We start from the raw sequence: 20,387 nt of genomic DNA, 5'->3' as shown, positions 1-20,387 counted from the left end.
TATTTATATTTAGTTGAAACCAAATAAAAGCTTTACTTGCTCGTGTAACAATAGTAAGCTTTAGTTCAATTGTAAGCTTTGCTTAATATATTTCATTTAAACCAGCGACTTTATATTATAAAGAAAGAGAATTATGTAATATTTCATTAACTTATGTGTGCTTAGAATCTATACAAATAATTACACATATACAAAATATATAAACGAAAATACCAATTAAATTAATGGCACCTATATAAAACAAATACAAATAAATCGAAATACATATATGAGAAATAAAAAGACAAAAAACTAAGCGAATAGGTAATAGTTTAAATTTCTTGATCTTGGTGTTCTCTCGCACTTTATTTAAAGAGTTTTCAGTACAAATACAAATTATATTAGCGAAAATGCTGGGCATCAATCAGACTAAACTTTTAAAGCGACAAAAAAGTACTCAGCTATCCTTCTTTTTTAGAGCGTGCATCCAGAAGACATATTTCATGGTGATTATAAAAACAAACGATGCAGCCGCCACTATCCCAGGTATGGTTGGATCAGAGGGTCGTCGTCCGCCATTATTTTGCATGGTGGAGTAGTTATGGGCACTCCGTCTAATGACGAGAGACAGAGGCAGCGCCATTGCTGTGAAATGACTGGGATTTATCCGAGGCAATGGCGTTAGTTGTCACGACTGGGCGGGGCTGGGCGTGGAAGCGGCTGGTTGAGTCACAGGCATAATGCTAAACTTGATGTAGGAACCTTTGCTGCGTTTTTGGACTATTTTGCCAATGACCTGCGGCTCTGCAATGGTTTGTTCAATTGCCTTGACAATGCGCTCAGCGCTGCTTTCGTCGGATCCGCTAGCGCTGCCCTGGATGAGTATGCGGACTTCGTGCCGCTTGCCCAGCCATTTGACAATATTCTTGAGACGCGATGAAAGATCATGCTCAGTGATGCGGGCACCTATGGTCAGTGATTTCTCAGACTTTTTGTGGATTTTGTCGGTAGCGGTTGTCGTTGTTCCCACATCATCGGCTAGCATTTCAGCAGAGGTGACTAGTCTGAAAGAATGTTGTCAAATTAATAATGAGTTTCGCTATTACTGCGTATTTAGTACCAACTTAAACATGGCGCGCCCTGTTTTGGTGTCCGTTTGCTCCAAACGCAGCAGGTGCAGCTCTCGCCGCTTGGCCAACTTCTGCGCTTCCTCCAAGGTGGTTATGCTAAGTGCCTGGTTTTGCTGAACAAGGGTAATCTTCTGTGGCGGATTCTTTGGCTTCTGGTCACCACCTGATTTGTTTCCTGGAGCTCCAGCCGCCCTTTGTGACTGTGCCAAGTGCCAATAAAGCGATAAATTGCGGAGTTGTTGCTGATGTGGGGCCATTGCTGCAACCTGTTGCACCCTCAACATGCTGCGCATCATAAATTGAAAACGTTGCAAATGCATTTCAGCTTATATCGTTATTTTTACTCTTCACTTTTGCTTTTCTTTGTGCTTGTGCAATTTTGAACAGCTGTTTGGCCAAGGTACATTCAAAATCGGGTGTGTTCACCCGCTGTTGTAGTCTAGTTTGAATAATAATAATAAATATAACAGAGCAGAATGTGGTCCCTTCATAACTCGTCTGTCTGTTTTATCCATAACATATTACCAACTAAGTTAGGAAACTTATTGAAATAATGCAATAATGTAAGTATTAACTAGATGTTAATTATTATATTTACTTAATTTCTACCGCGTTGCCGATGGCCACCGTAGTTGCGTCTTCTGTTCGACGCTCGTTGCTCTTCCCGCGCCCTCTCCTGAGCATACCATGCGGTTCTCAGGGCCTGGCATTCCGGCGAATTCGAGCGGTGCTGCTGCAGAGGAGCCAGCTCGGGCTCGCGGCATCTCTGGCACTCCTCCCACCTGCTGAATTTGTTCAAATTGCGATCGCATGGATCTGTTGCATACAGCATGCATTCGTCGGCACAGAAGTTATAGAACCAGAACTGTCCCGTAATCGTTTGATTTTGGCAGCGCGGCTGAACGGTGTGCAGCATTTGAAAGCAGCGAGTCGACATGACGGGATCAGTGTCGCCGTTCTGGTAGCTGTTGGGTCGTGGCCATCCTTCCTGCTCTATACCACCACTGGGAATATCCGTATCCGAGGTAAGAAACTCTCTGCTGTTGGTGTTTCCGGGGTCCAGTCGCTGCCATGGCGCCCGCTCTACATCCTCTAAGCGCGAAGGCTGGTAGATGTCGCTGGGACGTTGGCGTGACCAGATTGAAGGTGCTTCCGTTCTCTGTTCATAGCCGCCGGCCGCATTGTAATTACTTTGAATCCTTGGCTGCTTGTAGGATGGAGGCGCTTGGATCAGAGTTGGCTGTCGTTCTGGCAGCCACGCAGCATCCGATTTCTGTGTATTGTCGCCCCAGATGGGATTGTGGCCCTTGAGGTTGCCAACCGCAAAGCCGAATTCCGCTCTATTCCGATCAATTGGAGCCTCATCAATTGGGCCATACATGCCTCCGCCGCCACGGCCACCCATGGGCTCCCCGTAAGGGGACATACCCATGTCCATGTCGCCACTAATCGATGCTGGCAGATTACCGAGGCAAGCTCTGCCCTCACATTTGCGCGTCTCCTGCAGCTCCATTCGATGGACACCCTGGCACTTTGGCTCGGCTCCCGGATTGAGGTACTGCCGCTGCCTCATTTCGTAGCCCTCTCCGCAGGTTACGCTGCATGGACTCCAGCTGCTCCAGCGGCTCAGTTGACACTCGGCACCACGTTGCTCAGGCGATTGACGCGTGTTTCCGCCCATGCCAAAGCCCATTCCCATTCCAGGGTCTAGATCACCAAAGTCTCCCACATTGCCCATGAGAGTGTGTGCACCGCATATCTGGCCCTGGCACTCGCGTTCATCATACTGCGGCACGTTGCAGTTGTAGATCCTCGCCAGCTCAGGCTGCTTGTAGACGCGTCGCCTGTACTGCATGCCATCGCCGCATTTGGATGAGCAGTCGCTCCAGCTTGACCAGGGATGTGTGAGGCACTCGCGGGGTACTTCTGCTGCATTGTTGGCTGCGGATTGGCGGATTAGTTGATTCTCCGAGCAAATGGGAGACGGGAGATACACTCACAGTCTTCATCCGCACACCGTCGCTCGTAGATACGTTGGCGTCGCACCGTCAGGACTGCCATGGGCTTCATGGGCGCCCCCGAATCGTCGTAGAAGGGCGAGCGCGGATCGTTTGGGAAGTCGGAACGCATCCGCCTGATGACATCTGGCGGTACTTGCGGCTGGTCCGGAGACTATCAAGTGGAGAGACACACAATTATTGCACATTTAGAGAGTAATCCTTCTGATTCTACCTACCGTGTAGCTGGGCCCCGCATCCGTGCCGACGTCCCAGGGATACAAATTGATGACTTTCCCCTCCAGCCACGTGCAGTTCCGCAGACACAGCTCCAGTCCACTGACGCCCACAATCCAGTCGGGCGATGGCTCTATCTTGGAGGCAAACGACACCATGTGGTGCAATGGATCCACTCGCACCGAGGCCATGGACTTGCTGCTCATGTTGGGGAACGCCGGGCCGCGTGCCTTGATAATGGTGCGGATCTTTTGATCCTGCAAAGACTTGAAATTACTTCCAGGACTCCCAGCTGATCCAGTGAGATATCAATTCACCCGAAAGTTGATGCTGAATTCCCGCTCAAGCAGCCGCGAGCTGCAGTGCTCCGCATATTGCTTGAGTCCCTCGCTCGCCAGCGATCCGGACTCCCAGAAGCGATAATCGGCGCTGTGGGCAGCGCCCAAAAGCTCACAGAAACGCGTTTCCCAGCCTCGAGCCGGGAAGTCCCGTGGGTGCAAGTTGCGCGACCAGACGCCCTCAAATGTCAGCTGTAAGGATGGACAACGAAGAGGTTACTGACGCACTGCCTCGGCTGTTGCTGCCACACCCACCTCATAGCGCGCCTCATCGCAGGCACAGCAGGAGGGTACATCCAGCAATGGAGCCGTTGGCTGGCTCTCCACATCGTCGACGACCTCCTCGCAAATGCGTCGAGTCAGTCCACCGTCATCCATGTGCCAAACGTCGCGATGCTGCAGGACCGTGGCCCGCATCAGGATGCAGCCGCTGCCGGGCTCGCTGGGCGCCACCCAGGTCAGGTGCATGTGTGTCTTTGGATTGGTGTTGGTGTTCTCCACCATATTAATGCAGTTGGGGCTGAAGCGCGACTCGGTCATGTCGCTCAGCTCAAAGCGGCCGAGATCATCCGCATAGTTGAAGTCCCCGTTCTCGTTCTCCAGCGCCAGAATGAAGCTGATGTAGCGATGTCCGTTGAATGCATTCAGCGAAACTGTGTGGTGTGGTGTGGCGAGAGTGGGAAGATCATTCTCATTTCTTAGCTCTTATCGTTAACCTTGAATTCCAATTCGAATTTCGAATTCGCAAGGGGAACGCCGCGATAAGCCAGAGCTACCCAAGGCACACATGTGCGTACTTTGTTTACTAAACAATAAACATTGCGAAATCTTGGAAGCCTCAGAGCCCCAGAGAGCGAGAGGCCCCAAGGCAATCTGCCCATGAAGTTCAAGCGCAAGCGGCCAATGAACTGTACTCACCGTTGTACTCCTGTCCGAGAATATATGTTTCCGGATTGCCTGTCACGCTTATCACATAGTTCTCGTCCACTGGCGACTTGGGCGTGGCCGTGTTCGCCGGGCGGCGTGTACAGATCAGACTGTGGGCTGTGCCGATCGTCAGCGCCGCCAGAATCAGTGGAAATAGGGAAAAAGAGTTGGTCCGCCACATTCTGGAGATTCATCTAGTCCATTCGACTTGAGCGTCTGTTGCAAACTGAGCAAAGCTTTTCCCTTTTGCGAAAAGTGAATCAGAGAAGGAAAGAGAGAAAGAGAGAGACTTGGCTTGGCTCTGACTGTTCCCCGATAAGCCCCACATTTGTAGAGTGTTATATTTCTGACCCACTGATACCAATAGACGGCGACTGGGGGGGCCTTATCAGTGCCGGAAAAACAACGCAAGCTTTTGACTCTCTTTAACACTGCGACAGAGAAACAGGGAAACCGAAACCCAGCTAAAAAGTATTCTCTTTCAACTGTGGAAGCACAAAATACCCTGGACTCAATCGTAGTTTATCTTTATTAGGATGGGGATATATTCAGCTGCCGTAACGCCCCGGTCTGAATGTGCCTGTATATGTGTTCCTTGTGTGGGACATCGGTTCAGCTATATCACCCACTGCGTCGCCATAAGCTCCGCCGGTCTGGCCATATAGATCCATGGCTTCATTGTCGCTGCGCTCCACGTTCATCTGGGGCTGCAGGCATGTGCCCTCGCAGGCCATCAGCGAACGGAAGCGATTCTTGTTCTCATCGCAGTTGTCCGTGGTGAAGATCTTGCACTCGTGGTCATCGTGATCGTAGAACCAGTAGTTGCTCACAATCACCGGATTGGCCAGGCAGGGACGAGTGGAGGCAATGGGCTTCTCGAAGCAGTAGTCCTGGACCACATTGTAGTTGCTGCCCGGCTCAGCCATCTCCTGCTGGCGACTGGGAAAGCGTCCTGCGTACGGGGATCTAGTGGTGAAGCCCAAGCCCGTCCTCAGGTTCGGAGTGCTGTAATCCTTGCTGTTATAGCCCGGACTGTAATCATTGTAGCTGTTTCCGGGTCGCGGGTTACCCACCATCTTCTCACTGCCGTAGATGTTATAGCTGGGACGCTCATGCTCCGAATCGAGAGGCTGTCCCCGTCGATTGTCGATTGAATCAAACGGTGAACGTTGCTGGCTGTCTGTCTGGCCAAAGGGCGCATTGGTGTCCTGCGATCTATCCACAGAGCCGTACGGTGATCTGTCAAAGGCATTCTCATTCTCAGCGGTGCTGAAACTCTTTCTGTTCCAGCCCTGATTTGCTGATCCGCCCCCATAGGGATTGTCCATTCTGTTATTGTAACTATTTGTGCTCCAGCTGGGCGTCTGATTGGGTTCGCCGAACAGCTCTGGCTCCGGCAAACCATCGAGCTCCCCGTTGTCAGGTATGGTGCCGCCACAGTCCGATCCCAGACACTGTCTGGTCTCCTCCATGGGAAGCCGCATGACCGTCAGACATCGCTGCCTCGCCTGGGGATTGGTATAGTCGCGTGTCCGTGTGGAGACGCCGCGGCCACAGGTTTTTGAGCACGGCGACCACTCACTCCAGCTGCTCAGCTGACACTCGGCCATGGAGCCAGTACCTGTTGCCGTCTCCCCACCCATAGCCACACCCAAACCCACATCCTCGCCGGGGCTGCCAATGGCATACTCTTCCTCCCCCGGGCCGCACTGAGTGCCCTGGCACTGGCGAATCTCCTCCAGTTTAATAGCGCAGTTGTAATTGGCCGCCAGATTGGGATTCTTGTAGCTGCGCATGCGCTGGGTGTAGCCCTGGCCACAGCGGGTGCTGCAGTTGCTCCAATCGTTCCAAGGATGTACAGCGCATTCCAGAGGTCCTCGTCCACTCTGCGATACTAAACCATGGGTCAGAGAATGTGATTGAATCATTATATTTCTGATTACTCTAGTCAACACGACATTTAGGCTGTGGCCCAAAATGACTTTTTCTTATAGATATCGGGGCTTACATTTTTTTTTAGCGAATTATGGTTTTTTTTCTGCTTTAGTTTTTTTTTAAGAATTTTTTAAAATCTGCTATTTTTTGTTTAATGTTTTTTTTTCAAAGGTAGTACTTTTATTTTTATTATATCTGGTTGCATATTTTGCAGTTCTGAAAAGCTTTGTCAGCTTATATTATTCAGCTATAAATCCGACCCAGACACTTTGTATCTGCAGCTTAACGGCTGGAAGATATTAAGCTTTCAAATTCAAATTTCATCATTTTTTTTCGGTATTTTTGCGGTATAGCTGCATTTGTCAGCTTTTCAGAACTGCAAAGTTCTATGCAAACAGATATAACCAGATTGACTTAAAAAAAAATTAACCATAAAAAAAAGTACTACAAAAATTTTTAAATCCCGAAATCTATTAAAAAAATTCCTTTTTGGTCCACAGCCGAAAGAAAAAGTTAAATTTTGTTGAGTAGTGTTACTTACCCTCCTCGCACTCGCGGATGTAGAGCTTCTTCCTGGTCAAGTGGAGCGTGGCCAATGGCTTCATCGAGGCGCCGGTATCATCGAAGAAGGGCGAACGATAATCGCTGGGATACGAAGAAGTTATCCGTCGTATAACATCTGGTGGAACCTGCGGCTGGTCGGGTGACTGAAGGAGAAAACCGTGCTTCAAACTAGACAGGACAGGACACGGTTGATTTGTGATCTTTACCCACCATATAAGAGGGTCCTGAATCGGTGCCAATGTCCCAGGGGTACAAATTCAGTACCTTTCGCTGCAGCCACGTGCAGTTGCTGAGGCACAGCTCCAGCCCAGCCACACCCAGTATCCAGTCGGGCGAGGGATCGATTTTGGCAGCCAGCGAGATCTGATGATGTGCCGAATCCACACGAGCATTGGCCAGCGTCGAGCCGAAGGCATTCAAGCGATGGGGTATGCCAGGGGCCTTGACGATGGTGCGCACTGCGCCATTCTGTAAGAGATCACCGGATGGAACAGTCCTTATGCAAGCAATGGGATTAGGAACCAAACTTGTGTGTTGTCTCGGATCTCCTGCTCCAGGGTACGGGTAGCGCCATGCTCGGCCATCTCGCGCATGCCCAGACTGGCTCGTCCCCCATACGCCCAGTAGCGGTAGTCATAGCTGTGCGAGGCGCCAATCAGCTCGCCCAAACGCGTGCGCCACGCCTCGACCGGGAAGTCCTTGGAATGGGTATTCCTGGTCCACTTGCGCTCCAGGACGATCTACGAAAACAAATGGAACGCAACTGTAAAAGCGCAACCTTCAGGGCCCACTGTTGGGCGTCGCCTCCCCACCTCGTACTTGGCCTCATCGCAGGCACAACAGTTCTGGAGTGGCGGCGTCAGGCTGTTCAGCTCGTCAATTTCCTCGGGGCAGATGCGTTTGGTGAGGAACCCCTCGTCAATGAACCAAACATCGCGCTGCTGCACCACTCCCGCCTTGATGAGGACACAGCCGCTTTCGGGCGACTTTGGGGCCACCCAGGAGACTTCGATATGGGTCTTGGCATTCGTGTTGGTGCTCTCGACCAAGTTCTCACAGCCGACGCTGAATCTGGTGTCGGGTGAGCCCAGAAGCTCAAAGTGGCCGGTCATGTCCAGTCCATTGAAGGCCGCCGCCTGATCCTCGCTCTCGATCACCAGCGTGAAGCTCACAAACTTTAAGTTAATGGGGCAGGAGAGCGACACTGTGGAAATTAATTATAGAGATACTTCCCTTTGATGTGCATGGGATTAGCCCCCTCACCGTTGTACTGATGCTCGGGTACATAGGTCTCTGGATTTCCGTCGATCAAAAGGCGAAAGTTTTCATCCACAGCAGACCGTTCTCCGCTGGCTCCTTGTGGTATCCGATTGCATGCCCCCCGCACACCCTGAATCAACAACATTTGGAGCAGAATAACCCGCACAAGTGGCCACATTGCGTCTCGATCCATAGCTGTCTACAGCACAGCGTCAACTGACTGACTGACTGATCGGCGGCTGCCTCTAGTGCCGAAATTGGTCTATTAATCGATGAGCATTTCAATTATCTCATCTTGATTGAGTTGCCGATTGGTCAATTGGAATAGAATTTGTTTCGCTTGTTTTGTGTGTTTTATACCCGTGCTCCGAGAGTATATTCGATTTGTGGTTAAAGTGGATGTGTGAATGAAGAAATTAATTTTCAGCTGCTAACCCCAACCCCCTCCAGTGCTGCAGCCGTTACCCATTCTCTCCGACCTCTGGCGGAGGACATGTAGAATCTACATTGTAGATGTAGATCTAAACTGATAAAATATCTAGAAATTCCACATAAATCATAAGCTGACATACATATATACTGACTGAGTACGGGTATAAAAGTAGAGTCGCGGCCACAGCAGCAACTCACAACGTTCCTTCTTGTTGTGTTTGTGTGTGTGGCACGCTCTTTAATCAACGGGTTTGGTTATGGGGTTCTTTGAACTTGGACCAGGGCATTGAAGGAGGCAAGGGCCGGGCAACAGTCGCACAAGAGATTTGGGTCAATGACGAATGTGGCATGAAGCGCAAATACTTTAAGCAGAAGTTTCAGTTTAGCTGGGAACTGTCCACAAGTAGAACCTCCTGCCCCGCCACATATACTTAAGTTCCATGACCTAAGGATAGCTGGTGGATTCTTATATATTTTGTCATTCATTCGCTTGCGATTACATAATTGGTGTACGACTAATACTTGTTGGAATCGATCGATCCATCGTTGTTCCTGTTGCCTTACCACTTCTCGGCATCATCGTTGCTGATCAGGAGGCACGGCATCATCATACACTTCTCCATGCGGACACGATCCTTGCACATGGAGCTCAGATCCGTGTTGAGCAGCGTGCGGGTACGCTGTCGCACGGCATTGTCGCCACACGTGGCAGTGCAGGGCGTCCAGGCGGACCACTCCGAATAGCGGCACGCATCGCGCGGATCCGGCGGTGGCGTCTTGGCCACATGCCGTCGCTCACCGAATCCGCCGCCGCTGATCGAGTAAATGTCGTCGCAGCGCTGATAGCAGCGATCGAGGCGCACCAGATGCTTGGGGCATGGCTTGCCGCCGTACTTGGGTGTGCGGAGGACGCGACGGGTGCGCAGCTGGTAGCCGTCGCCGCAGGTGGCGTTGCAGATGTGGGTGAGCCACTCGGAGACGAGACAGTCGATGGCTTGGAGGCGGTCGTACTTTAGCTCTTGCTTGTGGCGAGGTTGGCGGCACGTGTCCTCGCACTCCTCCTTCGACTTGAACTTGTTGCGGTTGGTGTCGCAGCGGTCCGACCAGTAGATGGCGCACTGGTCGCTCACATGATCGTAGTACCAGTAGTTGGTCACGTCGCTGTCCCGACAGGGACTGTCCATCAGGTCCTCGTAGCAAAGATGGGGCACGATGGTGTCACAGCTGGGATTCGTGCAGTTCACCTCCTCGTGGAGCTTGATGTGGCGGCACGGATCACTGCCGTCGTCGCTGGGGTCGTGCACGCCGTACACCTGATTGTTGTTCCACACCTTGCGGATGCGCTGACGCTTCCCGTGGCCTCCGCACGGGCCCTGGCAGGGCGAGAAGTCCGACCAGGGCGTTATCCCGCACACTGGCGGTATATAGTCCTCCTTGTGCTGGCTGTAGCTCTCGAAGTTGCGAAAGATCGACCGCTTCTCGGCCCCATCCCCTGCGTCTCCTGCGCCTGCATCCTCGGGCACTATGTCGCCCCCGCACTCCATGGCCTCGCACACTTTGGTCTCCTGCAGGCGGGCCCTGCTCGCCTTCTGGCACTTCTTCTTGGCCTTCTTGTTGAGGTAGTGTCGCGACCGCGTCTGCTCGCCCGTGCCACATGTCACAGTACACGAGGACCATTCGCTCCACTCGGACAGCCCACACTGCGGATCGTCGGAGCCGGCCGTTGGATATCCAACCTCGGGCTGCACCGCCCCATCGGCTGTTTCCTCATTGAAGCTGGCGCAATTGCGTCCCACGCAGTTCTTCTCCTCCCGCAGGGCATTGTTGCAGCGATGACGCTGGAAGGCGATTAATCAGGGGTTAAACGAGGTCCAGAGGTCCATCTGCAAAATGGACTCACCGATGCCAGCACGGGATTCTTGAACTCGCGCGTCCTGTACTGCTTGCCGGGTCCGCATTTGGTGCTGCACTCGTCCCATCTGCTCCATGCCTCGGTGGCGCACTCCGCGGGCAGCTGCTCCGCTGCAAAGGCATTCAGGTGAGTGCTCAGAGTGAGTATATTAACATTATGTTATTGTGCCTTACAGTCAGTCGACTCGCAGTTCTTCTCGTAGAGGCGTCTTCGATTGATGTGCAATGTGGCCAGGGGCTTCATCTGAGCGCCGCTGGGATCGTAGAAGGGCGAACGCGGGTCGTTGGGGTAGTTGGACTTGATGCGGCGCACCACATCGGGCGGCACCTGCGGCTGGTCGGCGGACTGCAACGACAAGCGGATTGAGAATTCATCGCAGAGAGACCAGTTGGAGAGGAGATGGCTTACCATATAAGATGGACCGCTGTCAGTGCCCGCATCCCAGGGATACAGATTGTGGACCTTGTTCTCCACCCACGAGCAGTTGGGCAGGCACAGCTCCAGCCCGGAGACGCCGACAATCCAGTCGGGCGAGGGATCCACCATGGAGACCAGCGAAATCAGATGATGATTCGAGTCCACCCGAAAGACGGCGAAAGTCTTGCCCGTCACATTCGGATAGGCGATGCCGCGTGCCTTGATGATCGTGCGGATGTGCTCGCTCTGGTCCTTCAGCTCGCTCTCCAGGGTGCGCGTGGAGCCGTGCTCGGCCACCTCCCGCAGCCCCTCACTGGCCATCTCCCCGTACTGCCAAAATCGGTAGTCGATGGTGTGGGAGGCGCCGATGATGTCGCTGAATCGGGTGCGCCAGCTGTTGGCCGGGAAGTCCTTGGGATGCGTGTGCCGCGACCATTTGCCCTCGAAGGTGAGCTGAAAATGGGAGTAGCTGGAGGTGAAGCTTTGCAGTCATTACATATTGCAGCGACGGTACCCACCTCGTACTTGGCCTCATCACAGGCACAGCATGGATCCATAATGCTGGGCTGCGTGTCGATGTCGTCCACCTCCTCCTCGCACATGCGCTTGGTGAGGAAGCCATCGTCCATGAACCAAACATCGCGATGCTGCATCACGGTCGCCCGCAGCAGAATGCAGCCCTGTCCGGGACTAGACGGCGCCACCCAGACCACATCCACGTGAGTCTTCACATTTGTGTTGGTGTTCTCGACGAGATTGGCGCAGCGCGGACTGAAGCGCGTCTCGGCCAGATCCTGTAGCTCAAAGGTGCCCACGGCATTCGGATCATCCTCGCCGTCACCCGTCTCCAGGTCCAAGGCCAACAAAAAGCTCACGAAGGATAGCCCCGAAAATGCACTCAGGGTCACTGGAAGAGCGGCAAAAGTGTGATGGATGCAGATTCATTCCTGCAGATTAATTCCTTGGCTGTGGTCGATCACTCACCGTTGTACCGCTGGCCCGGCACATAGCTCTGGGCATTGTTAGCCACGGACAGCACATAGTTATCGTCCACCGGAGACTTGGCTGCAGTGGCCCCCAGCGGTATCCGGTTGCATGCCTCGATGCGCGGCCAAGTCCGCGCCACAGCCAGCAATAAGATGAGGCACCACTCTCGGGCTTTCATTGCGGATCGCTGCAATCGGAAAAGGAACTTCTATGTCTGAATTGGACTGCATTCGCCGAGTGGATACTGTTTGCCTGGCACCCAACTGGAATTCCCTTAATTATCAGCAATTATCAGCACTCGTACCGAATGTCAATGGCGGGCGCCCAGTTTGTAGTTCTGAATTGAACTTGAATTAGTTGCTATATGCATCTAGTACACAGGCGACATACGAGACGAGTATGTACGAGTATACCTTCCAATTGAAGCATTTACTTTACCCAGTTTGAATGTTCATTTCTATTTTTACAGACACTTTCTATTTCCTTTCATCATTGCCATGCGGAACTTGAACCGAGCGGCGTCTGCGTTGTTTTCCCCCTTGACAATCGCATCGCACTGCAAGCCCATATTTAATCATACGTACACATACGTACAATATATAGTATATATGTAGTATAGTATACGGATACTATGTACGACTACGTCACTGATTAAATTCAATTGAAAAACGCGCCGACTGTCCATAGGAAATGTCCAGAGCAAAATAACAGCACCCAGACGTCCACAAAAACAACAACATTCCCATAGATTTCCATCACCCATCAAAAACACTTTTGAGGCTTCGCCCTGACAGTGGAAAAACTGAAGTAAGTCCAAGCATATCGCAGGCTGCTGACCCCTGGCACACTGCAACTTACTGGATATTTAATTTGTCAATATTTAGTGAATCCTTTGGTAAAATTTCAGGATGTTTTGGACACTTTTTCAGCTCAGTATTGATGGATCTTGTTGGATACGAGCTCAGAGTACATTTCGCGCAAGACGTTGAATATGTTGAAAAAATAAATTCAGAACGGAACGTTCCCTGGAGGCACTCGAACGGCAACTGAATGCAAATTTAGCACGAGCATTGAAACCGACTGCCGCCCGTCGATTATTGGCCAGACGATGTGCATCATATGACTCGTGGATTAGAGAGTGGGCGAGAGAGAATCGCCGCTCTACTTTCGCCTTTCGTTCAGCATGGCTTCCGCTTTGTGCGCGGCTTCGCATTTGTTGATGGGGTTCTGTTTTCACTAGCCCATCCTAAACAAACGAAGGGTACTGTGGAAATAAATGAAATAAAACCAAACGAAAACCCCCCAGATATAGGCACTCACATGTAGAGGCACTAGCTGTCAGAGTAGGCTGTTTAACAGCATAACATCCAGCAAAGTCTATAGAGTTAAAAGTACATTACAATTTGTAAAAACACTACATATCATTGTTGAATCCAATTCACTTAATTTTAAAATTTATTTTTTTTGCAAATCCAACAATGATAACAAAAGCTAACCACTCGAAGGTAAGTTCCTACGCAATCCCTTAGCTATCTAAAATGGAAAATTCTTCAGGTTTCGAGGGAAAGCTCAGTCAGCCGCAGTATTGATACAGTGCGCGACACTGGGGGGAGTAGTGTGAGCCTCTGTTCGATTAAATTAAAGCGCTGGAAGGGGTCCGTCGACGAGCTTATGTCGCTGCCAGAGAAGCGACAATCCAGGATTCCTCTGCCAGTGAAGAAAACCCTATCTCGCGCGATTATCCCACGTAGGTTTAGCCTCCCATCTAATTTCCTTCGGGTAATTGATTCAATCCTCGTCCAATCCAAGGCAAATACCACCGTGTGCGTGGCCTCGAGACAGAGTACCAGATGCTGCAATGGCGTCAATCGTCCTTTTTGGAGAAGCTGAGGTGGTTAGAACCGGCGGAGTCCCAAAATGCTGGGCTCGTACAAGTTGGTTTCCATTGTGCCGAACGAGGACAGCATGCCACAGAAGTTGTGTGAGTTTCTATCGATTCCATTCGACTCCTGTTGGAAACTCATCAGCGGCTTTCTTTTTGCAGCCAGCGATTGCGTTCAAGAGCTGAAGAGTTGTTGCCAGGCGGCCCTCGATTCGGGCTTTATAATGTTCTATGACCACTTGGAATACATCCAGCTGGCCAAGGACGAGCTAGAGGCGCGCAATCAGAAGGAGAAGCTCACCCTCAAGCTGAAGGATCTTCTGGTAGGCTCGATTGAGACACTTCGCTCTCTACTCTGGTGCATGACTCAGCTTGGCCCTCTCCCATCTAACCATAGCACCGCCAAGTAGAGAGCATCGTCGAGAACATCGAGCAGCTGAGTGTCAGCTGTCAACCTGTCAGCCGTCAGAAGTCGCCCAACAAGCATCTGATCCGCTACATAAACGAGCTGCGTGATCACAAGCAGGACGTGCAGGAGCAGCTCTCACAAAACGTACAGGCACACAACGCCAAGGTAAACAGAATCAAGGCGGACCTCGAGGTGCAGCTGCTGGCGACTGAGGCAAAATATCAGAAGTCGCTGCGCGAGGTGAAGGAAATGCTACAGCTCTGCGAGGCACAAAACATAAAAGACTTAAAAGAGCTGGCCGAACAGAATGACTCTTTGGTGGCTAAGGACAACACCATCGCCTCGCAGAGGGCAGAGATGGACAGTCTAATGTCTCGGTGAGTGGAGCAGCCAGATGGGGCAAACTGCTACCAGTACTGTCCCTGTTACTTAGTTATCTATCCTTGAACAGCAATATGGAGCTGGAGCAGCTGGTAGAGGAGTCGGAGGCTATGGTGGTCCAGGCACAGGAAGAGGTCGAAAGCAAAACAAAGTCTATGGTCTGTCTGGAGGAGAAGCTGAAGGAGGAGCGACAGGATGTAATAGAACAGAAAGATCAGATCATTGACGATTTGAATCTGAAGGTGCTGTCTCTCAAGCAGTTCAAGGACTTGTACCACAAACAATCGAAGAATACTCGGAAGCTGGAGGCGGGGAACAAAAGGCTGGAAGCAACGATCAAACAGTCAAGGGCCGAGATCAGGTGAGGCCCTCACTAAAGTGCACAGTTAAGCAAATAAATTTTCGCAATTCGACATCTGCAGTGAGCTGCACGAGAAGTTAAAGAGCGCAGAAGTCCAGCTTGCCTCCAGTTGCCAAAGGGAGCAGCAGCTCCACTCGCATCTGAAGCAGGTGAAGTCGGAGCTGTTCAGGTCCGAGCAGCTGGTGGTCCAGTTGCAAGAGCAGTTGAACGCGATCCGCGAGACTGACATCCAAAGAAAAAATGACCAAATGTGCATCGAATCTTCAGCGGACCCGCAGATAACTCAGGTACAGTGTCCAGGTCTCGGGCTGGCCGGGCTTTGCTAACTATTTCATCTCGCTGCAGATGCGCATCCAGCTGCAGGCGAAGGAGGAGCAGCTAAGTAAGATGCAGCGGACGCTTAGCTGCATGGAGGAGTCAGTAGCATTGACCAACCAACACAACCATATGCTCAGCCAGCTCTGGGATGGTCAGCGCGAGAAAGATCTCTTGATGGAACGACAGATTTCCCAACCTAAGGACTGCATGTCGGTGTCAAAGCCCAATTAATCATAACCCGTTCAAAATTTCAAGCGCATTGCATTTTTCAGAAATTTGTTTCAAGATTATTTTAAGCATCAGCAGACAAACAGAACAACCAAATGAACTGAATGGGGCCTACTTTATAAATCAGCCGATTCAGGGGAATATTCATGGAATGCATGGAAATTACTTTAGACCACTTTATAGCCAACTTTCCCAGCAGCAGCCACAACGGTAGGTAACCCGACCACGGCCAATAGAGATTCCAATGTCCTACCCCAACCTAGGTTCAATTAGCAAAATTTATTGTTCGTTTTATTAAATATTGCAATTACTACTACAATTTGAGTCGGCTTTATGTGTATGTACTGTACGAGTACGTAGGTTCATATATATTTCCCCGAGTTTGTTCGGGTGGCATGGGGAATGTGGATGATCAGTAGAGATGCCGCCCGGCTGAATCTGGCACAGTTAATTGAAATGATTTGCATTTTGAGGGCAGGGTCGCTGTAAATACGAGTACTGTTCGTTTGATGAGTTTGAGATACTTAATCCCAAGGGCTGAACAATGTGAATAACTCCTCGTCAGCTGAGCCGATATCTGGAGCTTGAGCTCCCCTAATGCTTTCCTGTTTGGCTGAAATTCCCAGCGCAACGAGCATCGCGAGAGCATCAACTCGAGCGCTCATCTCGACATCTCGAATTTGAGATGATGCTGCTGCTGCTGCCTTGTGTCCGGAGGTTTCCTAGTCTATTATCAGTTATGCTTCAGTTAGTCGCAGTGAACCGCTTGCCATAGACGGTTGACGGTGCCAATTGTAAACTTGGGAAAACTTTCGGGTGGGCTGTAACATCTATTGTGTTTGAGATTAAGAAGTTCCAAGTGAAAGTGTAGGTGTAAGAATAAAACTACATTTTATCTGTCGTGTGATTGTTTAGTTTTGGCTGTTGGTGCTTGATCTTTGTCTTTGTGTGTCCAAAAGATAAGCAGAGAAGTTGCCACCAAATGTCTCGGCTAGCATTAAGATAATGCCAAGAGTTTACAGCATATCTGTACGAGTATCTGCTCAAATAACTCCACTATCTAAATCTTTCACTTGGCTGGGCAAACAGTCTGGATACACCCAAATTATATGCGGCCAACACTCTCTCTGTGTTAGACAGAAATGCGTCCAGATTAGATATTCTTTAAAGGAATCCAAAAGGTTCCGTGCATATTTTGACACACACCGTGGTGCAAGAAGTGCGGATTCAGGCAGAGATTGCCATGGATGTGATTAATGGTCGCATTGAACCCACTGTCTAGTGATTTCGGGGTGCATTTTGGTACTATCAGCAAAGCGTCGCACGTCCCATAAATTCTACATTTTCGTACGTATAATTATTAATTGCCCGAAACCGTGACGGCAAAAATCAAAAATCAAAATTCAAATTTGTATTGCCATTAATTTCTAACCAGTTGCGCACTTGGCGTTAAATTTAATCCATCTATTTATAGGCAAATTTGGGAGAAAGAATAGAGTCGCACCCAGTTACTGGCGGCGATTATAAACTCGATCTACACTTTTATTCGATCAAATATCAATAATAAAAACAAGAAAATAGCAGTAAACAAATTCATAAACTATCTAAATTTATGCGTATAGCGTGATGCTGGCCTATTAAATATTTTTGAAAACCAAAACTTGAGCCCCTAAGCGTGCCATCCACTTGACTGCTTTGTCACCTCATCATCTGATATGTGGTCAAGTGGCGCCAATGCTAATTACCTGTGTATAAGTAGCACTGACCTTGGTGGCGATTTTTGTTTACAGTTAAATTTATCCTGGCATCCCCCATAGATTATATAGATTAATTTGAGCTTTTGTGTCGTGCGTTGCCAGCTTTTTTGTTTACTGTCCCAAGAATTAAACCAGCCTTTATCCAATAACTATGGATGCTGCTGCTGCTGCAGAGTACCAGAGACTGAGCCAAAGGATGGACAACGAGCAGCCAGAAAGGAGCTCCGTTCTCTACACCACATCCAGCGATGAGGTGGGTAGCCGGCTTCTTGTAGCTTGGAATATCCTTAGGACTAACTCAATCTTTTCAGCTTACCATTAACTGCTGCCTGGACAAAGTCGAGGGACAGGCTCAGGCTCAGACAGAGGCGGTGGAGAGGGGCGTGAATTCCCCTGGACAGCGCGATCAATGGAGTCGCGGACTGGAGTTCCTCTTCTCCTGTATTGCCCTGTCGGTGGGCCTGGGAAATGTCTGGCGCTTTCCGTTCATCGCCTTGGAGAATGGCGGTGGAGCCTTCGTGGTTCCCTATGTTATAGTGCTCATCCTGATCGGGCGACCAATCTACTATCTGGAGGTAGTCATTGGACAGTTCTCGAGCCGGGGCTGTATCAAGGCCTTCGACATGGTGCCCATTATGAAGGGTGAGTGAGTCCTCAGACATTGCTCTCTCAATGCTGAATTTTCCTCTCCAGGCATCGGCTACGGTCAGGTGTACTCCACTGCGCTGGCCACCACCTACTACGCCTGCATTATGGCCCTGACCATACGCTATCTGGTGGCCAGCTTTGACGATGTCCTGCCGTGGACCTACTGTCTGGTGGAGTGGGGCAGCGCTTGCGTGGCCACAGGAGCCACCATCGCACCGAATGGCACTGCCCTAGGCCAGGGCGTTTCTTCCGCGGAGCTCTACTTCACGTGAGTTTGACCCAAAAACAATATTTCCCACCCAAGTCGCTCTAGTAGCTTCCCCTATGGCAGGCATACTGTGCTCAGGGAGCCTGAGAACCTGCAGGAGAATGGGCTGGGAACTCCCAGTTGGGACTTGGTGCTCTGCCTGTTCGCCACCTGGCTGATCATTGGCGCCATCCTCTTCAAGGGCATACGCAGCTCGGGCAAGGCCTCCTACTTCCTCGCCCTGTTTCCGTATCTGATCATGCTGATCCTGTTGGCGAGGGCGTTGACCCTGCCCGGCGCCTGGCGCGGCATCGTCTACTTCCTCGAGCCGAAGTGGTCCGAGCTGCTGAATCCGCATGTCTGGTATGCGGCCATCACCCAGATGTTCTTCTCGCTGGCTATCTGCTTCGGCACGCTGGTCATGTACGCCTCCTTCAACGACTTCCACAAGAATGTTCACAAGTAAGTGGGTTGTGGGTATTATTTCCCTTTCTCCCTTCCGTCTATCTAATGACTCCTCCCCCTGCCCAGAGATGTGATCATCATCACCAGCATTGATTCGTTCACCTCGATTCTCGCTGGCTGCATCATCTTTGGCATCCTGGGCAATCTGGCACATGAAACCAACACCGAGGACATCGCTCAGGTGGTACAGGGTGGAGCTGGACTGGCCTTCATCTCCTATCCGGAGGCCATTGCCAAGTTCAAGTATCTTCCGCAGCTGTTTGCCGTGCTCTTCTTCTTCATGCTGCTGGTGCTGGGAATTGGATCGAATGTGGGCATGGCCAGTGCCGTGATCAACGTGGTCAAGGATCGCTTCAGCCATCTGCCCGACTGGCTACTGGCCGCTGCCTTCTCGCTAATTGGCTTCCTTTGCGGTCTGGTGTATATGACGCCGGGCGGACAATTTGTTCTCAATCTGGTGGACTTTTATGGCTGCACCTTCATCGCCATTGTGCTGGCCATTGCCGAGCTGCTGGCCGTGGGCTGGATCTACGGTGTGAAGCGCATCTGCAGCGACATCGAATTTATGCTGAACGTAAAGACAAGCTTCTACTGGCGCATCTGCTGGGCCATTGTGGCCCCCGGCCTGATGTTCCTCGTCTTTGTCTACATGCTGTCCAACTATGAGCCCCTCACCTATCGAGGTGTGGAGTATCCACAGACTGCCTATATGGCGGGCTGGGCCATCTGGGGCCTGGGAGTGCTCCAGGTGCCCATCTGGGCCATCTATACGATCTACCAGCAGCCGGGAAAGACTTTCAGCAGCGTAAGTAGACGATGACTACATACTCTCCCCATAATCCGGCTGAGAACTCTCCTTTCTCTGCCCCACAGAAGTTGAAGATGTCCCTGCAGCCCACGACGGACTGGGGTCCCCGCCAGCCACAGCAACTGGAGGCCTACCTTCTGCACAGGAATCGCCAGGTGGAGCTCAAGCCCCGACGCGGTGGCTACCTCTGTGACAATATTTTCGGCTAAAATTGTATTTAGATATATATATATAGAATTCGGTTATCATTTAATTTTACGCTTTATTATTAATGCCAAAACGCGCAAAACTTTTGTTTGCTGCAAGCTTTAGTTATGACAAAAAAGTTGTTTTGTTTTTTTTTCCTTTTTAAGAACTAATTTCGAACAGTTTTTAATTAATTTCCTTTATGGCTTAGGCTTAGCTTAAGCATTAAAAGTGAGGGTTTTAGGATTTGTAAGTACTCGGTCGGTAATTATTTAAAATAATATTTGGAAAATATAAGCCAGAGACCTCTGAAGCATTTAAATGGCAGCTACTTAGATGGAATAATTGTCTTTGACTGGTTTGAATCGCATTAGTCCCCCCACAAATTATATGAAATTATGTTGCATTCTTTCACTATCCCATTCCATTCGGTCGTGTAAGGAATACGAACGAAAGATACATTTGGTTTATCTTTTTGTTGTGTTGCTCCTCTCTGCTTTAGTTTAATTATCACAGCACTTTTTGATATTGTTTTCATTGTGCAAAATTATATGTCCCTACAACAGAATCCATGAGCCTAGT

General features: G+C 50.4%; 6 protein-coding genes across 9 annotated transcripts; 2 read left to right on the top strand and 4 right to left on the bottom strand.

The window, feature by feature from the left end:
- Positions 1-8: 8 nt before the first annotated feature.
- Positions 9-1,523, bottom strand: LOC111078883. The gene is made up of 2 exons (XM_022373816.2): positions 1,104-1,523; positions 9-1,043 (listed from the first exon to the last, which is right to left on the bottom strand). Exons 1-2 carry the CDS (start codon positions 1,427-1,429, stop codon positions 668-670), a joined length of 702 nt encoding a protein of 233 aa, XP_022229508.1. The 5' UTR covers positions 1,430-1,523; the 3' UTR covers positions 9-667.
- A 147-nt stretch (positions 1,524-1,670) lies between these two features.
- LOC111078880 (spondin-1) lies at positions 1,671-4,823 on the bottom strand. The gene is made up of 6 exons (XM_022373814.2): positions 4,600-4,823; positions 3,937-4,334; positions 3,661-3,873; positions 3,346-3,600; positions 3,110-3,281; positions 1,671-3,050 (listed from the first exon to the last, which is right to left on the bottom strand). Exons 1-6 carry the CDS (start codon positions 4,787-4,789, stop codon positions 1,708-1,710), a joined length of 2,571 nt encoding a protein of 856 aa, XP_022229506.2. The 5' UTR covers positions 4,790-4,823; the 3' UTR covers positions 1,671-1,707.
- A 228-nt stretch (positions 4,824-5,051) lies between these two features.
- Positions 5,052-8,561, bottom strand: LOC111078882 (spondin-1). The gene is made up of 6 exons (XM_022373815.2): positions 8,371-8,561; positions 7,920-8,311; positions 7,635-7,847; positions 7,318-7,575; positions 7,085-7,250; positions 5,052-6,502 (listed from the first exon to the last, which is right to left on the bottom strand). The coding sequence occupies exons 1-6, from the start codon at positions 8,558-8,560 to the stop codon at positions 5,157-5,159; spliced, it is 2,565 nt and encodes an 854-aa protein (XP_022229507.2). The 5' UTR covers position 8,561; the 3' UTR covers positions 5,052-5,156.
- A 690-nt stretch (positions 8,562-9,251) lies between these two features.
- LOC111078885 (spondin-1) lies at positions 9,252-13,173 on the bottom strand. Its single transcript, XM_022373819.2, has 7 exons — positions 12,974-13,173; positions 12,113-12,302; positions 11,647-12,035; positions 11,120-11,581; positions 10,885-11,056; positions 10,700-10,821; positions 9,252-10,637 (listed from the first exon to the last, which is right to left on the bottom strand). The coding sequence occupies exons 2-7, from the start codon at positions 12,291-12,293 to the stop codon at positions 9,360-9,362; spliced, it is 2,604 nt and encodes an 867-aa protein (XP_022229511.2). The 5' UTR covers positions 12,294-12,302; positions 12,974-13,173; the 3' UTR covers positions 9,252-9,359.
- A 320-nt stretch (positions 13,174-13,493) lies between these two features.
- LOC111078870 (synaptonemal complex protein 1) lies at positions 13,494-16,009 on the top strand. Of its 2 annotated transcripts, XM_022373792.2 has the most exons (9): positions 13,494-13,620; positions 13,670-13,862; positions 13,925-14,096; positions 14,160-14,320; positions 14,395-14,783; positions 14,858-15,148; positions 15,210-15,435; positions 15,494-15,675; positions 15,739-16,009. In XM_022373792.2, the coding sequence occupies exons 3-9, from the start codon at positions 14,033-14,035 to the stop codon at positions 15,791-15,793; spliced, it is 1,368 nt and encodes a 455-aa protein (XP_022229484.2). In that variant the 5' UTR covers positions 13,494-13,620; positions 13,670-13,862; positions 13,925-14,032; the 3' UTR covers positions 15,794-16,009. The 2 variants fall into 2 exon arrangements, with proteins under 2 accessions (XP_022229484.2, XP_022229485.2); XM_022373793.2 differs by having other exon boundaries at positions 13,495-13,620; positions 15,494-16,009.
- Positions 16,010-16,462: 453 nt separating this feature from the next.
- On the top strand, positions 16,463-20,132 carry LOC111078869 (sodium-dependent nutrient amino acid transporter 1). 3 transcript variants are annotated; one of them, XM_041593021.1, is made up of 7 exons: positions 16,463-16,561; positions 17,625-17,704; positions 17,763-18,093; positions 18,145-18,367; positions 18,431-18,808; positions 18,878-19,616; positions 19,685-20,132. In XM_041593021.1, exons 2-7 carry the CDS (start codon positions 17,648-17,650, stop codon positions 19,826-19,828), a joined length of 1,872 nt encoding a protein of 623 aa, XP_041448955.1. In that variant the 5' UTR covers positions 16,463-16,561; positions 17,625-17,647; the 3' UTR covers positions 19,829-20,132. The 3 variants fall into 3 exon arrangements, with proteins under 3 accessions (XP_041448955.1, XP_041448954.1, XP_022229482.2); XM_041593020.1 differs by having other exon boundaries at positions 17,554-17,704; XM_022373790.2 differs by lacking the exon at positions 16,463-16,561 and adding an exon at positions 17,291-17,443 and having other exon boundaries at positions 17,512-17,704.
- Positions 20,133-20,387: the final 255 nt, after the last annotated feature.

The sequence above is a fragment of the Drosophila obscura genome, unplaced genomic scaffold, assembly GCF_018151105.1.
Source record: "Drosophila obscura isolate BZ-5 IFL unplaced genomic scaffold, ASM1815110v1 contig_186, whole genome shotgun sequence".
In the NCBI taxonomy this organism is placed as follows: Eukaryota; Metazoa; Arthropoda; class Insecta; order Diptera; family Drosophilidae; genus Drosophila; species Drosophila obscura.
The sequence above is the reverse complement of the archived record's forward strand: the minus strand, read 5'-3'. Positions and strand labels throughout refer to the sequence as shown.